Source organism: Carassius gibelio, chromosome A22 (genome assembly GCF_023724105.1).
Source record: "Carassius gibelio isolate Cgi1373 ecotype wild population from Czech Republic chromosome A22, carGib1.2-hapl.c, whole genome shotgun sequence".
Classification (NCBI taxonomy): domain Eukaryota; kingdom Metazoa; phylum Chordata; class Actinopteri; order Cypriniformes; family Cyprinidae; genus Carassius; species Carassius gibelio.
This window is the reverse complement of record NC_068392.1, coordinates 6343247-6363469: the sequence shown is the minus strand read 5'-3', so window position 1 is coordinate 6363469 and position 20223 is coordinate 6343247. Positions and strand designations below refer to the sequence as shown.

General features: G+C 37.7%; 2 protein-coding genes across 2 annotated transcripts; both read left to right on the top strand.

Moving 5' to 3' along the window:
- The first annotated feature begins 154 nt into the window (after window positions 1-154).
- Window positions 155-13389, top strand: LOC127943393 (keratin, type I cytoskeletal 19-like). The gene is made up of 10 exons (XM_052539862.1): window positions 155-319; window positions 3023-3488; window positions 5958-6040; window positions 6910-7063; window positions 7852-8085; window positions 9112-9216; window positions 10746-10966; window positions 11210-11391; window positions 11532-11634; window positions 11855-13389. The coding sequence occupies exons 2-10, from the start codon at window positions 3291-3293 to the stop codon at window positions 12090-12092; spliced, it is 1518 nt and encodes a 505-aa protein (XP_052395822.1). The 5' UTR covers window positions 155-319; window positions 3023-3290; the 3' UTR covers window positions 12093-13389.
- A 1335-nt stretch (window positions 13390-14724) lies between these two features.
- On the top strand, window positions 14725-16879 carry LOC127943394 (gamma-crystallin S). Its single transcript, XM_052539863.1, has 3 exons — window positions 14725-15340; window positions 16173-16415; window positions 16490-16879. The coding sequence occupies exons 1-3, from the start codon at window positions 15332-15334 to the stop codon at window positions 16760-16762; spliced, it is 525 nt and encodes a 174-aa protein (XP_052395823.1). The 5' UTR covers window positions 14725-15331; the 3' UTR covers window positions 16763-16879.
- The last annotated feature ends 3344 nt before the right edge of the window (window positions 16880-20223 follow it).

Genomic DNA, 20223 nt, shown 5'->3' with positions numbered 1-20223 from the left:
TAACTGCATGTCTGAAGTCATAACCTTTTTGTAATTACCTGCGCTCCCATTTCAGACAACTCATGAGACCACATTGTTTTCTCATGGAGCAGCGCCGGGGGCAGAACAGGTCGGGCAGCATTCCGTGTCCTGTAACTTCTGAGGTGTTCAGGAAGCCAGATGCGTCTACACCCCAGAACCAGATGTGTGGGGCGGGTGCAACCAGATGGACTCTCACCAGACTGTGACTGCCACACTTCAATGACTTGAATCTGAAGGGGAATCACCAGGGCAGGGACAGAGGAGGAAAAAAAGGAATGGGACGGGCGAGGGCGTGTTGGTAAGTCAAATGGTTTTTGTTTTGTACTCCTCTGTTGATTGTGGTATCTGTTGAAGTAGCTGTGCAGAAGTCTTTAGTTCAGGAGAACAAATGCAATGAAAATGGCTCTGTATTTCCCATCACTGTTCTGTTTGTGCAACTGTGTTTGTAACTCTTATTCAGGGTGTTTACAATGCAAACAAGTCATTCTAGCACCGTTTGGGTTTGCATGCATGTTACTTTTCCCCTTCTTTAGGCCTTAAGATTTTTCTCTTTTAACTGTCATCATAACTAACAGTGTTTTCTCTGAAGCAGGCGATGACATATATTATAAAAACTCATTTACATCACTGTCCAAAAGAAACTCCAGGTAAGGCAGGGTACAGGAAGTCTACAAAAGTCTTTGTGAGAAAGGAAGCTGTGCGTTCACATCACTGTGATAAGCTGATTTGTCTGTCAGTAAACTTTAAAAAAAGACTGTGATTTTAACGGTAAAAAACTGTGAAAATGCTACAGTACAAACCTGTTAAATGGTTAATGGTAATTTCCTGTAAACTTTACAGACAAAAAACATAAACTTACGTTCCCAGAATTCTCTGCGTTGCATTTCACATTTTTTTTTACATTTGATATTTTTTCTTTGAAATAACTATGTTTCTTCTTTTTTTTTTCTTATCTGTTATGTTTATTAGGGTTGTATGTTACATATAATGTTGTTTAATTTAAAACTGCAGTAGGTAACTTTTGTAAAAATATATTTTTTACATATTTGTTAAACCTGTCATTATGTCCTGACAGTAGAATATGAGACAGATAATCTGTGAAAAAATCAAGCTCCTCTGGCTCCTCCCAGTGGTCCTCTTGCCATTTGCAGAAACTCCATCGCTCCCGGTAAAAACTAACCAATCAGAGCTGTGGTCCGTAACTTTGTTTGTGTTCAAAATTTTGAAAAATGTATATAATAAGTGAGTACACCATGAATCCATTTTCCAAACCGTGTTTTTAGCTTGTCCTGAATCACTAGGGTGCACCTATAATAAGTGTTTATATTCGGACTATTTTAGATTGCTTCGGGGGTACCGCGGCGGAGTAACCCAGTACCTTTGTGATTCTTCATAGACATAAACAGAGAGAAGTAGTTCCGGCTACGATGTTCTTCCGCAAGACGCAAGCAGTTCTGTTTATTAACCGCTAGAGCATCAAAAGTTACCAACCGCAGCTTTAAGGTAAAACCGTTAAACCTAAAATGGTGCTGCTGTATTTTTTACGGTATAAAACCGTTAAACAAAAAACAGTGTTACTGTATTTTTTACAGTATAATTCTGGCAACCACAGCTGCTGTTTTTTTACCGTATATTTTACGGAATATTTTTTACAGTGTATGATAATAACTCCTATCATCTGCAAATTAGTCTGACTACACTGACTAACTAAAGAAATTATTTATATTATATTATATTGTCAAATATAATAGTATACTTTTATATTGTTACTTTTATTAACAAATTCAGACTGATTTGATCAAAATAGCGGATTGGTTTTATTAGGTGAGTGTGCATTATATTTGTTGTTATTATTATTATATGCAATTTAATAATAGAGGATTTTAAAATATAGATCCAATTTTACACATTTGAATACACATATATTACATTTCATTTAAAATAAAAAGTAAAATGATATATATATATATTACATTTAAATAATAATAATAATTATATATATATACTAAACCATAGAAGTACAGTGTGTATAGGACACTCAAAAAGTATGTATTATATATTTAAACTGTATTATTTTTAGCTTGCTAAGAAATCACATTGTCAACAGTGCTGGACAATAACCACCAATTTATACTAAGATATTTTTTACCCCTGTATTTTCCTAATGACAATTTTATGATTGGTTTGTACATTATGATTTTTTTCCTTTTCTTTTTTCTCTTTTTTATCATAGAATAATGAAGAAAATATATTTTATAGTTTCTATACTGTAATATATGATAGGCCCTATCAGATAGCAATGCATATTTCATGTGTGTTCAGTGCTCAATAATGTTCACTCCGCCTCGTTTCAGATATGAATAAAACGTGAAGTCATGCAAAGACTGTCCTGTCTCTTTGCATTTATATCTACATTTATTTACACTCTCCCTTGCAAATCTCTACATGTATGTTCACGTGTTGGCCCAAAAAAAGTACATGGGATGAATTTACATTTTATTAAGGTGGGGGAGAGATTTTTCCAAAGTTAAAACCATAGATTTGTGCATTTGGCCCAGATCTGACAATGCATTGTCAACATCCCCCTTTACACAGAGGCTGCTAAGTTCTGTTCTAATATAAATTCCAAAATGTTTTTGTTAATCCGCACGGCTTTAGCGAAACGCTGGCAGTTTGTATTTTGTAAGTATGCCCTACAGGTCTGAGACATGCCTCGACGGTGCAGATCTGAACCGAAAGCGAGTTCACCCAGACAGAAAAAAAGATTAGGTAAAAAGATCCAAATGCTAGAATCAAATAGTGAAAACAAACACCCATCTGCAAACACCCTACGGCGACACAAACAAACCACACGCAATATGAGCCACAAAAGCTGGCGCAAACAAAAAGACGCATGCAGATCCTTTACAACTTTCAATCGCTAATGGACTTTGACCTGTGCGTTTGTGTGTGTGTGTGTGTGTGTGTGTGTGTGTGTGTGTGTCAATTGTCTCTAATCCAGGATCAGCGTTCACAAAAGCACCAGCAAACCCCGTGACACATATTGTGACCACTTGCTCTTCACCTCTACACGAGGCCGACGAGACCCTGGTGAGCCCCTAACTCCCGTCCCACTCCCACGTTACCCATAGGACCGGGGACAGGCCTCGTCCCTGTCTGTAGTAGCCACGTCGATGGTTGTATTCAAACAAATGATTTACTTGGTAAACACCTGGCTGTTTTAGGTGTGGCAGGACGTGTTCTGATTCATTTCACTTTCGTCTGGCCCCATGGAGGGACTCGAAGAGCCGAAATTTGCCCTGAGGGGCCTGAATGAAAGGCTGAAGGGGTTTCTGGAGCATGTCAATCAGTTGGAACGGACCAACCGCGAACTGGAGGAGCAGATTGGAGAGTGGAGATTGAGGAACGTCGGTGTGTGGCGGGACTGGAGCGACAAGGAGGCGCTGACACAGGAACTGCAAGCTCAGGTGGGTCGTGACGTTCGTGCTCACTATCTCCCCTGTTATCTGCAGATTGCCTGGCTCATTACATTTGATATCCTGAGGTGCTTGTCGTGTGACCCTGAAAAACCCTTCGGAGCTCGGGGGCAATCAGCCTAATTAAAACATTAAACGCATATTCTTTTTTTTTTTTTTTTTTTCTCAGATGCATCGTCTTCTGTAGTGTTTCTCAATTCAGACCCTGGAGGCCCCTCTGCACATTTTAGGTGTCGGTGTATTTTGACACACCCAAGTCAAGTTATAATATGGAGTTAAATCAGATGTCTTATATAAGAGGCATCAAAAATGAACAATTCTCATGGCCTCTAGGAGTTGGATGGTCCCCAAGTTGTTGTTAAATTTATGTCACTACTATATTTGATAGTAAAAATGAGTTCTGCTTATACCGTTTTGCAGTATGCATGCTGTGCAGCATTTAATGATTGCTTGACATTCTATATTAAAGATTGGAAACATTATGTACATTATGGCATACTATACTTTTTGCATTCTATTTTCACTATTCTTTTGCAGTATGCACAGTATCCTGTCCTGTACCACTCATACAATCAATGTAGTATGCAGTATGGATATTCAATTTGACTCAATATTTAGATGCATACAGTACAGTATCCTGTACTGTACTATTCATAATATTTACGCATTTTTTTGCAGTATGCATTGTGTACAGTGTACAGTGTTCCTAATGCTTATATTTTACTATATATGAATGCCGTAATCAGATGACATAATCTTTATTTCGCATAATAATTGTAAATTATGCAGTATGTGAACTGTGTACAGTATGCCAATATTCTGTATGCATACAATAATTAGGTTTAACTGATACTAAAAAGATACTACAATGCCTTTTTTTGAAGCATACATTGATAATGAAATGAAAAAAATTGTATTTAACAGCAATGTAGCATGCAATTCGCATGTTTATCTTTGGATACTATTTTTAGCCCATCTACAGCCGCATGCTGTATACAACATGTTAGTATTCCATTCTGAACATTTTCTAAGACCAAAGCACAATAACCTGTGAGGGTCTTTGTGACAAGTAGTTTGCATTAGCATTAGCTGTACAAACACATAAGCCTTCACCATAATTCATTTTATCCCCTTAAAATACATTATATGAGAGTGACTTACTGTGACAAAGACAATGATTAACTGTATATAACGCAGTCACAATGGCTCATGAATCATCAAAATAGCAGCCAGCCAGTCAAAATGTGCTATGCTAATATTGTGCTTCGGGAGAAACCCAACCTTTAGAAGGTAATTCTGTTTATAAACGCTTCATTTAGAACAGCATGCTAGCATACTGCTGACTGCAAATGCATTCTGCATTCGGTTTAAAAAAAATAGTATGAAAAAGTACGTTTTGCAAAAATGAACGTTTCAAACACGAATTCAGTACGGATTTCAAGCTTTTTTTTAATCCGAGTTTGTGTATAATATCTAATGGCGTCAACAACCTAGAGGAATTATGGGTAATATTTTAAGCACAATGCAATGCATTGTGGGATATACAAACCATGTGGAGTTCTGGTTTATATACTGCACATTTTCACATATTCAGAAGGTCATCGGAGTATAGTCACATAAAAATCACATTCTGTGTACAGTATGCATACTAAATTCTGCTGAAATAGTATGCATGATAATGCTAATATGCTATTTTGAATAAAGACAAAGACCAGGTTTGAGGCTGTTGATTTGTAATTAGATGCCATCCTATATATTTAAGTGATCAGAATTTCATAATAGTGTACTTCTCATAATATTTATGCAATATGTTAACTGTGTAGAGTGTGCCTGTGTACTGTATGAATACAATTGATGACATACTCAGTCTAATGATTTGTTCATAGTACCATTTTACTGTACTACTCATACTCATTTATAGGATTTTACATACTCATATACTATTTTGAAGTATGCACTATCTACAGTGTACTGTTTCAGAGCTATTACAGGTTTGGAACAACATGGGGATCAGTGATTAATGACAACATTTTTAATTCTTAGGGTGGAGTAACCCTTTAAGATACAATCAATACATTGAGCAATGTTCACAACGGACATTAAGTGAAAAATCCTGGCACCATTTAAGTCTTCATAACTTCCTTTGGTGGTGATATTTGTGTCAGTCAACAGACAGCCAGAAAAACAGCATGCTGATGCACACCTACATACACCCTGATCTTTAACAGCGAGAAATCAGAAATGATTTTTCGTTCCCATGATTAGATGGGTGTTGACAGTCATTAATCTTCAGTCAACCTTGTACATTCCTAATACCTTTTTTTTTTTTTTTTTTTTTTAACATATACATATTATTTTGATTAAGTTGCTCAAGAGGGTAATTTCTACCCATGGGCAATTATAATGTTCTTTTATATAGATTTTTTTCTAATTCTCCTTCTTCTATGTTTGTTTTGGCAGGTTAGGATGATCATAAGGGAAAATGCAGAGGTTTTGTTACAATCCGATGCAGTGAAACTCAAGGCTGCACATTTAAAGACCAGGTTAGAAATGTTCAGTGAACAAGAAATATGAATTTTTTTTTTGCATAATAACATAAAATACCCAACCCACTGAGTTCTGTAATTTGTCCAATTGTAAAAAAGTCATAATTTTGCATACTGTGCACAATATTCATAATACAGTCTGTATTCTAAACATGACACTGGAATATCTCATCAAAAGAACAACATTTTGTGATTTAAACTGCTCGCCCTCTTGTGGTTCGAAACATCAAGTGCCTGTAGATGCCAGTGAATGCTTGTTAATGAATTAAGCTAAATAAATTAACAAATATGACACATAACCCTTTATTAAAGGAGGAACATTCTCAGATTATAAAATTCAAATTTTCCTAGAAAGTCTTTGCCTGGTTGGTTAAATAGGATTGGGTTATTGCATTTTTTAATAAGAGAGGGAGTGTTCTGAGAGTATATGTTTAAATGTGAAATTGGGTTAAATAGACACAGTTGATTACCACAGAAAAATTATTATTATGTCAAAATTATGTCAATGTCCAGCTCATGCTTGTATTGCAAGTGTGTTTCATAAGAATTAAGAATTTTTTAATTTTTTAATTTTGAAAAATACAAATGTGAAATAAATTCTGTTATGAAAAGATTAACAAAACCTTACGAAAAATATTGTGTTTGATGACTTTTGACCCTGAAAGACATATTTCATTAATATATATATATGATTATTACTAGTATTTATTTGTCTTTGTTCTTAGGCGGAAAGTTGGTTCATTAATACATCTGTGAAGAACGTATTTTAACTGGATTTTTATTTTAGAATAGCTTTATATAAAACAACTGTAGTCCATTGAATGTCTTTCATTTAGATACCTAAGTGTGTGTGTGTGTGTATGTAGGTGTGAAAACGAGAAGAAACTCCGTCTCTTAAAGGAGCAGGAGGTGTCCCAGCTGAAGATAAAGAAGATGGAGATGGAAACATCCAGCGGTCTCCTGGAAAAGCAGCTTTGTGAATACCGAAATGAGTTCCAGCAGGTCGTGGAGGAACATGAGGTGGAGACACTGTTTGGTTGAATGTCAGTTAGTGATTGTGTCTAATTGTGCAATTGATTGTCAATGTGTGTGTGATGCTCTGCCAGTCATATAAACCATTTAACCAGAATCCCTTACGTCTGTCTTTAGTAAAAACACTTGTTAAAAATGTTCCCTAATGTCTTAATGCCAAGTTGCGGTTAGCCTCAAGGATAGGGTGTGTGCGTTTAGGGACTCTTACACAACCTTTAATTATAATAGAAGATATTATTTTTTTAATATTGATTTGCCAGTAATACAATTTATCTTGTGTCCTTTTTATTTGTGCACAATTATTATCTATGCAAATAGCAAAAATAAAGCTTTTTGTTACAATGAGTCTTGTTACAAATGTGACCGAAAGCGCCTGTCGCCTACCAAAACAAAATATAGTTTAACTGAAAAAGAAAAAGAAGGCTTTGAATTTATCGATTGAATTTTGATAAGTTGATATCGGTTTGAATTTGTACACGTTTCACCCCAATGCAAGTGGCTCCATAAGAATGTCGTTTTGATTATAGATCTTGTTCGCAGCGAACATTTGGTTGCTGTAAATGGATCTTTATCATTATCAGTATATGTTTCTATAACCTCACCCTGACTGGACTGGCCAAATCCTCAAAGAAAGGACTCAGGAAGAACTCTCATATCTCAAAAGATGAAGGAAATTGTAATTCCTCGCGAGAGTAGCCCTTTAAATTCTCCTCTTCCTCCCTCTCATTTCCCACCCCTTCTCTCTCTCTCTCTCTCTCTCTCTCGTGCTGGATCAGCACCAGCGGCGAGCGGTAGAGGAGTGTGATAGAGTGCTAGCGCAGGTTGCTGCAGGAGAGGATGGCAGAGGAATGGATCTCTCCCGGACCAGCACCCAGTGCGACCACTTCAGCCTGGCCCAGAGCAGCCCTGACTCAGCCACACCACCAAATCCAGCCCCAGGCTCTGGTCCCGCTTCACAGAGAAGGCCCCAAAAGGATGCAACCAACCCCACAGCTGCGTTTCTGCCACAGGTACGAGTATTCTCTCTCTCTCTCTCTCTCTCTCTCTCCTTCAAACACTCTCTACAGTCTGCTGGCCAGGGCACTGCAGAGCCGTCGTTGTGTGTGTGCGTGTAAATGTGTGTGAGTGAAAAGACTGCTAAGCAGCCATTATTACTCTAAACAGAATGAGGGATGTCAGTCCTGTTGAGCATAACCATTGTCTTTTTTTCTGTTCTCATTAGCAGGTGATTGTTTATTTGTATCCCAGTGTGCCTGAGCAGAATTTATGCCCCTCGCACAAATACATGGGCCACCGGCCTCGTAACTCTCCTTGAAAAACAACAACACACTGCAGCTTGTCTTTAGAAATACCTACTGTGGTGGTGGTACAATGGTAAACTGAGGGTTTCAATACAATGGTGCTCCAGGGTGCTTGGTAGGTGTCCAAAAACATTCTGGTACCACTGAACATGGTTTTACCATTTCCCGAAACAACACTGAACATCATCTCCTGAAAAAAATTGGTAACACCATAGTACACGTCCAAAAACATGGTATTAATATGATACCTTTCAAAATCATGGCAGTACAATGGCACCATCTCCAAAAACATGGCATTTTCTTTCTTCTTTTCAAAGATTGAATAAAACTATATGTTGTTTTTGGAACAATTTAGCTGGAAAACATGCATTTAATTTTCCATTTTCTTTGGATCTGAGCAGTCATTCTAATCAGATGGAGACTAAAGTGATTCCTAGACTGTGATATACTGTACATCTCAGAACACAGGAGCATCAATTCTGTTTTCTTTAATGTGATCTACTGTCTGTGTTACCAATGCTAACTGACATTCCGTTTAGCACATAACTTTATTTTGGGATGTAAGTCAGGGATAATTAAAACGATATGCCAGAGAGGCTATGCATTGAAGTAATTTTCCCTAAGGCACAGTGTGATAAAACCTCAAAGGTAAGCAATATGAAAAAGGCTCAAAACTGTATTTAGATTTGTTGCACTCTGTGGTATTCTTATGCATGTGTTGTGTTTTTTGTGTAGGTGAGAGCCGGTGACGAGGCCATGAAAGAGGCACGAGCCGAACTCACGGAGGCCCGAAAGAGATGGCACCGTCTACAAGTGGAAATTGAATCGTTACATGCCTTGGTGCGTTCGGTTCCCACAGACACACCCAGATACACACACTCCAATTCAGGAACATGTAGACACACCTAAACACACACACACACACACACACACACACACTCATGAACCCATTTCAACTTAATGCATAGTGCACAAGGTAGAATACCACTTACCGACACATAATGCATATTATGCATTATATCTTAATTTCTGCCAGAACAAGTCAGAATCTGGCACTTCCGGAATTGTTTTGCAGTGTGAAATAAGTTTTAAACATACATCAACACTTTGCCTACAGGAAATGGACGACAGATCCCTGGGAAGTCATGGTCTAATGGTTAGAGGGTTGGACTCCCAATCGAAGGGTTGTGAGTTTGAGTCCCAGGCCGGCAGGAATTGTGGGTGGGGGGAGTACATGTACAGCTCTCTCTCCACCTTCAATACCACGACTTAGGTGCCCTTGAGCAAGGCACTGAACCTTGCTCAACCCCCAACTGCTCCCCGGGCGCCGCAGCATAAATGGCTTCCCACTGCTCCGGGTGTGTGCTCACAGTGTGTGTGTGTGTGTGTTCACTGCTCTGTGTGTGTGCATTTCGGATGGGTTAAATGCAGAGCACAAATTCTGAGTATGGGTCACCATACTTTTCCTTCCAGATTTGTAATCCCTCCTTATTCTGAGACCTCGTAATTTATAAAACAAATGACTGCAGATAACCACAAACTGTTACTGAATGCTAGTTTTGTTGTCAAATATTTTGGTTAGTTATCTGAAGGTCGTGGGCTCAAACCCCATTGAAGGTGCCATGTTATACAAGCTGAGACCTGAGGATTAGTCCACTTGATCCACAACTGTAGAATTATCGGGATTTCCATTGACCAATTTGTCCTTGATCAAGATACACTACGGTGGTGGTGTCATGGTTAAAACTCAAGGTTGTTAATCAGAAGGTTGCTAGTTTGATGCCCCACAAGGCATGATCCATTTGCCACTACTATTGTGCCCTTGAGCCAACCTCTTAATTTCAGATTTAACCGGAAATTGATGGAATATTGTTGGTTTGATCTCTGTAATGTAAGATCCTTGAGTCATCACCATTGTGCCACAGTTTTTTTTAAACTCCAGGTTCCTTCAAGGGGATTGAAAATAACATAAAGTTTGGTGGATCTAACACTGCAAGATGCAATCTATAAGCCACCATCGTGCCCTTGAGCAAAGCAGCTACTGTAATCCCAGGTTGTTCCAGGGGGACTGACCGCGTAAAACACGATGGCATTGCATGGATGAAGTGGCACTGGCACTGAAGTGACTTGACTTAAATAGAAATGCCCTTGACCCTGCAATATGTTGGTCACTGTTTACAATTTCAGACCACTCTATTCCATTCCACAACCCCTGAAGATCCATTCATTCATTAAGCTATTCTCCAAAAATATTGTCCAAAACAAAGGGACACAGGGATGCCAGAGCCTATCCCAGTGTCTTGGGGTGTAGGCTGGTAAAAGGGGTGTAGATGTTGGTAATAAATAACAATTCTGTTTTATCCCACCAGGAAAGGAGTCTCCATAGCTCCCTACACCACACTCAGCTCCAGTACTCTGTGCAGCTCAAGGATCTGTCCCGGTCTGTGTGGAGTCTGGAGTCTGAGCTAGAAACTGTGCGGGATGGTCTGGAAATCCAGAAACAGAACCATACCCAGCTCCTCAACACCAAGATGAGGCTGGAGAGAGAGATTGCAACGTACAGGAAACTCCTGGAACACGAGGAGGGCAGGTAGGAGAGATAGATTTACTGAGCTGTATTCGTTTATGTAATAAAAACCGTTAGCACACGCTCAAACTTGTATGATGTCTTTTATGCAAGCTCCAAAGTAATACACTGGAATCTGACAGGGTTTTGGCATTGTGCCCTTAATGTTATAAACAGTCAGTCAACCCAAAGAGGTTTCTAAGGTACCGATTAAGATGAGTGTGGTCTTGAATCAAAACCGCTTCTTCTTTCCCTCCTGAACCACAGGTTTCTGAACTCAGATGGTCGGCCTCTAAAGCTGAAGCCATGGAAGGGGTCTGTTCCTAATCCAGAGCAGAACGGCCTGCCCAACGGATGTGACGAGGATATCGCTGAGCCGTTCTTCACTGAGACAACTCCAATAATAAGCCCGGGCCTTCAGGGACAGCAGAGTCTTGTCATCCTCACAGGTGACCCTTAAACTCATCGTCCAACCTAAAACGGGCCCTGGAATGCAGCTTGTTTTATTTTCCAAAATCATTCTCAACAACTGGTTCATTATACACAGCTGTGAGGCTTGAGAGACGTTGTGTTTGTGTTTCTAATCCAGAACCAGTCTTAAACAAAAATGGGGAGATCTGTACTGTGAAGACTCAGGAGATTCTGGAAGGAAATGTAGTGAGGGAGAGCGCCGAGGGTCACGGAAATGTGGAGTGAGTTTCCCTTCGACTTATTTGCACGCTTCAATGCAGAATCATAAGCACTTCACAGCTTAAGGACAAAGATCTTGACGTGTTTGATCTTGCATGTGGCTCCACAGGCAATAAAATTGTGATGGAACTTTTAAATCATCATTTTATTTAATTTTTTTGCACCAGAGATTGTGTAATCCTAATTTTTATGCCTTTTTACTTTGCTTTTTGTCTACTATAGGACAGAGAAGATTGACAAGGTCATCAGGCAATGGGAAGGGTCATTCTTTAAAGGAAATCCCAAGCTGAGGAAGAAATCCGTGTCTCTGCGTTTCAACCTTCATATGGCTGTAGCGGATGAGGGTTGCAGCCACATAAAACAGGACAGTCTCCCTAACGTGGAGGTCCGTCTGGTCATGAGACGGTCTCGCAGCATACCCACTTTTGCCCAGTGTAATGCTACTACATCACAACTGTGACCTACAGCATTACAGTTGAGTAGTGGACACCACGTCTCAATGTCACGGCGGCTAATAAAAGCAAATCACTTTAGTGACGTCATACAACTTTTGCCATTTGAAAGAAAAAAGCATCACATCATCAGTAAAGCGTTTAAAAAACAAAACAACTCAAATAGCTTTTACGATTGTAATGAACTCATGCAGATAAAGCTACTTTAAGATATTTCAAGACAAATTAATTTGTAGTTGAGTTACTTTACTTTGAACTTGATGAATGGGAGTACGAACGTCTTGCGGTATTTCAGATTTTGTACATTGCGACGCTCTCTGTGGACGCTCTACTGCTACATTATTAGCACATTACAGTACTGACAACCTATAAAAACTATTGGTTTGATAAAATATAAAATATATATAGTTTATACATCTAAAGAGCTGAATCTTCTGTCTCAGTGAGTAAAGGTCAATGTGGATACAGAGATTTTACATTCAGTGCAGCACAACAAAAGACGCCTTATTGCATTTGACAAATGTTACGGAACTAATTTAACACTCCGGTGAACGCTTAGGAGGTATTAAGTTCTGGTTGTGCAGGAGACTGTAGTGTGAACATAAATAAAATATTGAGAAATTTGCAAAAATTAGCAGCCAAAACAAGTGATTTATGGTGAAACCTCATGATATTTCCTGCATGGATGTGTACTGAATGACTAGCAGTCTACCACTGCAGAGAGAAGGAGATGCTAAAAGTGAAATGTTGACTATGATCTTCTCTATTGCTTACACTTGCCTATAAAAGTTATATTGCATGCATATATAGTTTATGCTTCATTTAAAGTGCACATACTGTGTCTTCCAAACAAATATGATGCAGGATTGTTCAGAAAACTTGATCATACCTCAACAACCAATTTTGCATTTCTCATCTACACGTGTTAATCATTTAAACTGATTTATTTACATACCCATTACGTTCTACCTCTGATGGTTGTTGTACTGTAAATACATTGGGTTCTTCCTGATGCAACAAAGAAATGGATACATATGCATATAATTTAATTTAAAGTTATATTAAATCTTATTAAAATCTATATCCCTGAAATATGAATATATATATATTAGTTACTGCTTTAGTTTCTTATGTAATGCACAATCTAGTGCCATACAGGAGGATAATGTTTGGCGTTTCGTCTTCTATCCATGGGATTGTAACTCACTCTAAGAAATGTGAAGAGAAATTACACCATATGCATTGTTAAAATTGCCAATTTCATATGCACTTTAATGGATTAAAATCAAAACATTGCTAACTTTCTGATTTTTGTCTGTATTCAACCTTTTTTCCCAGATGACTTTTGCTTTTTGTGAAACATAACCTTTTATTTATATATATATATGTATATATATATCCAGAGCTGTGCCCCGTTGAGTGGTTTGGCTTATACACTGTATGACAGGTGCTAATAAAGCTATTATTATTTCCAGATGAGCTATTTATGTTATGAGCAAACCTGTACAAAGACACTTCATTATATAGACCACAGTTCCTTGAAAACTAGCACACAAAAACTAGCGTCCCAGTTAAGCCTGGAATAGACTGTAACAGAACAAAACTGTCATGAAAGTGAACTTTCTCATACAGGTTTCATACAGATAAACGGAGTACAAAACTAATTATGTTCCACATTCATTAAAACAAGCAGACTATCATTGTTTTGTGTGTGTGTTTTTTTTCTTTGTTAATAATTCCCACAACCCGAGTTCTGTTCCGTTCTAGAAAAATGTTCAGAAAATGCAAAGCCAAAGGTCAACAGAGCAGTTTTTGAATGCGCATGTATTAGGAGCTCACATGCGGGTGATTAATGTTACAGAAAGAGCGTTTTATAAGTTAATATTAATCACAATCCCATTCTGAACCACTTTTCTCCTTAACTTCACAAAGACATTCTTTTCTCACCTGAAAATGGTTCTCCATACTATTGTACACAAGTAGTCTTTAAAATATAATATTATAGCATTTTCTGAAGACAATTTATGAGGGATCTGCGTTATTGTGGCTAATTGTTAGCATTTCTGGCGCTAAAGTGTTATTTTGAAGAAAAGATGAACGCTGCACCCTAGTGGTCATACTTAAAAAACAAAATTTGATGAAGAAAGTAGGTATGCAGACATGTCAATTATCTATTATGTTGGCATTGTACTTGGTTTTGTGGTATTGTACCAATAACAAAGGCAAAAACTACACTTTTACCACAAAGAATGACATTTCATTATTACTTTTAGCACTTACATTTAAAAAAAGAGAAGCAATTAGCTCTGTGCTATTATGTATTTTTTTTCCTCAGCTCCTGTGGAATTATGGGATAGCGAAGTGTCACACACTTAGAATCTGAACAGATGCAGCATATTAACATGAATGTTAATTTATGCAGAATTAATCCTAAATCCTAATTACTTTCCTCGCTAGCTAGCATATTTAGCTCGAAATAACTTGTTTTTAAAACTCTTACCAGTTTCTTGTTCATTCCAAGCACTGTTTTTGTTTTCTGTGCACACTTTTAGCTATCTATTAAAGGTTTTATGCTCAAATTGTATATTTATATTTACTACACAAGTCTCTAAAAGCATTTACTAAATTCGCTAGCTGTAGTAAGCATTTTTTTGTTAGTCGTAAAGAATATGTATTACATAAGTATTAAGCAAATAATTAAGAAAATGTATCTTTTTGTGTGTTTTTGGATGGAAGTAGTTCACACTGAAGCCATATAAGCTCATCTGATCCCTGATATTTGGCAGAGATTTTTGCTTGCAGCCAGGAATGGCACTTTTGTGTGTATCTGAGAGAGTGTGTTTGTACATTTGCAAGTGTATGCACATGTCTGTGTGTTTATTATGCTATTGTGTAGTCTGGAATTTCAATTCTTTGCACACAGGATGTCTGTGATCCACTTCTATTGACCAATAATTTTTAATACAAGTGCGTGTGGAGTTGTGTGTGTACCTACCAACACAGCTGAATAATCACACATCTAAACAGGCCCACGCGCACGATGCCGTCTCTATATCCCATAATCCACTGGTCTTTTTCTAAAAAGCACTGACTCAATTTTTGGATCTGGTTTTCATGACAAAGCGAATGTCCTCTTTACAGAGGAATGTCTGGGTATAAAAGAGCCGGAGTGGGACAGTCCTGAACCAGCACAGCTCTGCAACCCTACCCCTTCCACAGGCGCCGCTGCCAGCCGATCCTCTGCAGAATGGGCCGGGTGAGTACGAAGGTGACCAGGACACTCTGCTCCGATTATTGATCATTTATTAACTGCCATTTGTGACTGATTAGTGATAGACAACAGAGCCATTTTAAAATGGTTGGACATACAAGATTGTGTTTAACTTTTTTAATTCAATTGCAATTAAATTATATATATATATATATGGGCGAAAGGAGGAGCTGGGGATGGAGAAGGGTAATTTACTACTAAGCAAAGTGATAGGCTGCTTAATAAAACTGAATGGCCCTGAATACTGAATATATATGTGTGTGTGTGTATATATATATATATATATATATATATATATATATATATATATATATATATATATATATATATATATATATGTATATACAGTATATCTATATATATATATATATATATATTTATATATATATATATATATATATATTTATATATATATATATATATAGTTTATATATTGTATGTTTTTTATAACAGCATTGTAAGAAATTAATTTTATTTGTAATTTTATATTTAATTTATATACACTTATATAAGATATACATTTATTTATTTTTGCATTTTAATTTTTGTACAAAAAAATAATTGTATAAATGTTTTATTAAGTTTTGTGTGTGTGTGTGTGTGTGTGTGTGTGTGTGTATATATATATATATATATATATATATATATATATATATATATATATATATAAAATTCAAAAATTATAATTGTATTAAAATAATTTTTAGATATTATATTTTTAAATAATAATATTTAATAGACCTGTAATGTAACCAGAGGTAGTTTATTAAAATAATATCTTAGGGTGAAATAAAATTACACTGTCACCTTTGTGCAGATAATTTTCTACGAGGACAAGAACTTCCAGGGCCGTCGGTATGAGTGCGACAGCGACTGTTCGGACTTCCATGCCTACCTGAACCGGTGTAACTCCATCCGTGTGGAGAGCGGGGCCTGGGTGATCTACGAGAGGCCCAACTTCATGGGCTACCAGTATGTTCTGACTCGAGGCGAGTATCCGGATTACCAGCGCTGGATGGGTCTGAACGACCGCCTCTGCTCCTGCAAGATGATCCACTTTGTAAGTCACCCACATGGATACAAAATCCTATGTTGTGCGTATTTGATGTTCAATAGGTGTTCCTTCCTCTCCAGGTAAGTGGCTCTGAATACAAGATCCAACTCTATGACAAGGGAGATTTCACGGGCCAGGTGTATGAGACCACTGAGGATTGTCCATCCGTGGTGGATCGCTTTCGGACACGTGAAGTCCAGTCCTGTAAAGTGCTGGACGGGATCTGGATCTTCTACGAGCACCCAAACTACAGGGGGCGCCAGTACCTACTGGAGAAGGGGGAGTACCGTAAGCCCGTGGACTGGGGCGCCATCTGCCCCACGGTTCAGTCCTTCAAACGCCTGATGGAGTGATGTTTGGCCTGTAAATCCATCCATCTGCAGCCCTCCTTTACTTCCAAACCGCCCAACCACAACAGCACTGACACACCTGTGCCGAATCAATAAACGTGTGGTTGCAAATTAATTAAACCGTTGCTTCTTTTTGCAAATGTGTTATCACTAGGCCTTTTGACTTTGGAAACTACATATTTCCTATACAGAATATCTCATAACTGAATAAAACCGACAGATATACAATAAAAAAAAAAAAACTACACTAGTATTAATCTTACTCCCTCAGTGGTTACCTTTTCTTAGACTCTCAGATCAAATAAACAATAGCAGACTTTTATATAGCACAACTTTATTAGGAAAAAGACAGAAGTTTATCAATATTTATAAACATTATTACACAGAAATGTTTTGGAAAATTAAATTGTGTCTATATTTTTATGTTTACTTTTAGCCTTTGTTCAGTTCTTCTTGATCTAATATCATAGACCACTATGGCAACAGTAGCCACGCCCACCGCAGCAGAGATGACCAATCGAATCACAGAATCACAGTGAAATAGCAACAGTGGACGTGTTCTGAGGAAAGAAACAGAAGAAAACTGATTCAGTGTTCAGTTAAAAAACTAGTGTTAGAAGCGCACTGCTAGTGACTTACCTGGACACTGCTGACAGAGTTCAGTGCTGTTGAGAGGTTTAGTTCGATTGCTGGTGGGATTGTTCAACACACTGGATCATCCAGACGCTCGATCTCCAGAGGTAGAAAAACTCGGCTAGATAGATTACGATGATGAAGGAAAGAAATAATTAAATCAATAAAGAATTTTTTTTTGTAGTTCAATGTGTACCAGTAACCATTTGTCGTGGGCAAATGGTTACAGAGTTGGTCTTGTAACCCAAAGGTCATGGGTTTGAGCCGTGGTACCTTCAGAGATTGACGTCACGACACGTCCTTTCCTTTCATTCATTAAACCGGCATGTTCTCTCATTTAATGGTTGAAGCGAGAATGGCCACAGGGTGTGCGCACATCAATATTATTGTGTGTGGAACAACATTAATTAGCCTACTGTATATGCATATATAAGAGGTAGGTTTAGGTTTGGGGGTAGGTGTAGTAGACGTTAATAAAACACTATCGTATAGGTAGCAAAAATAATGTATTGTTACAAGTGGCCGTAGCTGTATCCCTTCTAGCCACACCCTTTTTCAGAACGTGACTTGCGCCATCTTGTGTCTCACATCATTGTGTCTAGTAGGGATGCACGATAATATCGGCACAACATGGGTTTCGGCCGATAAAAGCTTAAAATGACCATCATCGGTATCAGCCGATATGAATATTTCTGCCGATGAGCCAAACCGATATTCTCCAAGTGAAATAATTGACCTGTTTTTTAGATGTGAATGTCTGTCTACATTTGTAAAATAATACATTTATGGTAGAATCAGTACAGAAGAGATACATGGATTTCTCTTCAGTAAAATTAAAGTTTAAATATATCAGGCGAAAAATTTGTATACATATCGATATCGGTATCGGCATGGGCCAAAATTATTTTGAAAATTTCGGCATATCGAATATCGGCCAAAATCCAATATCGTGCATCCCTAGTGTCTATCATAGTAGAAATGATCTCAGAAAAATGATGCTGTAATGTTGTGTCAGGATTGGACCTGTTCTGTCATGTGTTTCAGTTCCTGTTTTGCCTTATTGGGTCTGTTTCCTGTTCTTGTTTAGTTGTTATATGATTATAAGTTGATTCCCCACACCTGTCTGTCCCTCATTATCCTGTCTTCATAAGCCCCAGTCTCAGTTTGTGGTTATCGGGTCTACAGTATGTGTTGCTTTAGTGCCTGTTGTGATGATTCCCAGTGTTTCCTTGATTATAGACTGCTAAATGTTCCTTTGTGCCCCCGTTGTTCTTCCTGAACAGCATAACGTGGCATTTTGCATATTATAATGGAACATTTTCAATGGACATTTAAAAAAAAAAAGAAGTACATTTCCTTCGGTTACAGTAGGCCTGTGTAGCAACTCAGTAAACAAGAATTGTTTAGACAAAAATAAAGTGTCATAACATACAGCCAGAACACACACCCGGAGCAGTGGGCAGCCATTTATGCTGCGGCACGTGGGGAGCACTTGGGGTTTGGTGTCTTGCTCAAGCGCACTTTAGTTAGTGGTGGGCGATACTGCAAAATTTGGTATCCGATACCAAATACATATAGGGTCAGTATTGCCGATACCGATACGATACTTTTTACTTAAAAAAAATCGTGTAGGGGAGTGCAGTAGGTCTACGTCATTATTTCTGAGGTGAATGAATGATCAATTATTTAGGCAATATTTTTTATTAATATATTGAAGTCCACAAAATTATTAGTTATTAGTTACCGTAGAATGAATTCTTTACAGCCTTTTAAATAAAATAATAAAAAAAAAAGAATAAAAAGGAGTAGCAAAGTGGGCCAGGATGTGAAAGCAGCGTTTGCTCAGGATTGTAGAAGTATAATGAACGTAGATGAGAGATATTTAAATTAAAATATCGATTAAATTACAATTGTATCGATCCGATACCAATACCAGTGTTGGCATCCATGCTCTTGATGTTTAGATCGATCCGCCCACCCCTAACTTCTGTCGTGGTATTGCTGGCCCGAGACTCAGAAACCCACACCTTAGGGTTAGGAGTCAAAATCTCTAACCACTAGGCCACGACTTCCCCCTTTTTTTTTTTTTTAAATAAAGATAAAGATTAAAAAAATACAAATGATATGCATATTCACATTTAGGCTAGTTGTTGACAGTAAAACAGATTGTGGTTGGTTTAATAATTTCCGACCATAAGAAATTTGTATTAGGCTATGCCTCCTTTTATCATTTTTCTATCTAAGACAAAATAAGTTTGAAAACACAGTCAGGGGGGGTTTCCGGGTCAGGAAGGGTTTTTGTCATCACATGGCTTAAAAGAAAATTTATCAGTATTTCAGTATGTTCAGTGTGTGAATCTCCCTCCATCTCTGATACCGTCTCCGTTCCACCTGTCTGAGGACCACACACACCTGGAGAACATTCAAGAAACCATTCCCAGTGGTTAAGGTACTTTAGTCAGTTTTGTGCTCAGAAATGCTGCTCTTAATTATTTCTTGACACAGCTATGCAGAACCATTTTTGCTTGTTTGCTTGTTAGTTTTCTGCTTTTTGACTCAATAATTCAATGTTTAAACCCAGTATTGATTATTTTGAATGCAAATTAAGTGTCTGTTCATATATTTGTAGCAATAATGGCAACTAATAATAATTAACAGTCATTATTATTAATTATGATTATCCTCTTAAAAAATTACAACAATCCTTTTAATTTTAAGTTAAATTTTTTACTTAAGTTAAAGTTGCGGTAGGTAACCTTTGACGCTCTAGTGGTTAATAAACAGAACTGCTTGCGTCTTGCAGAAGAACATCGTAGCCGGAACTACTTCTC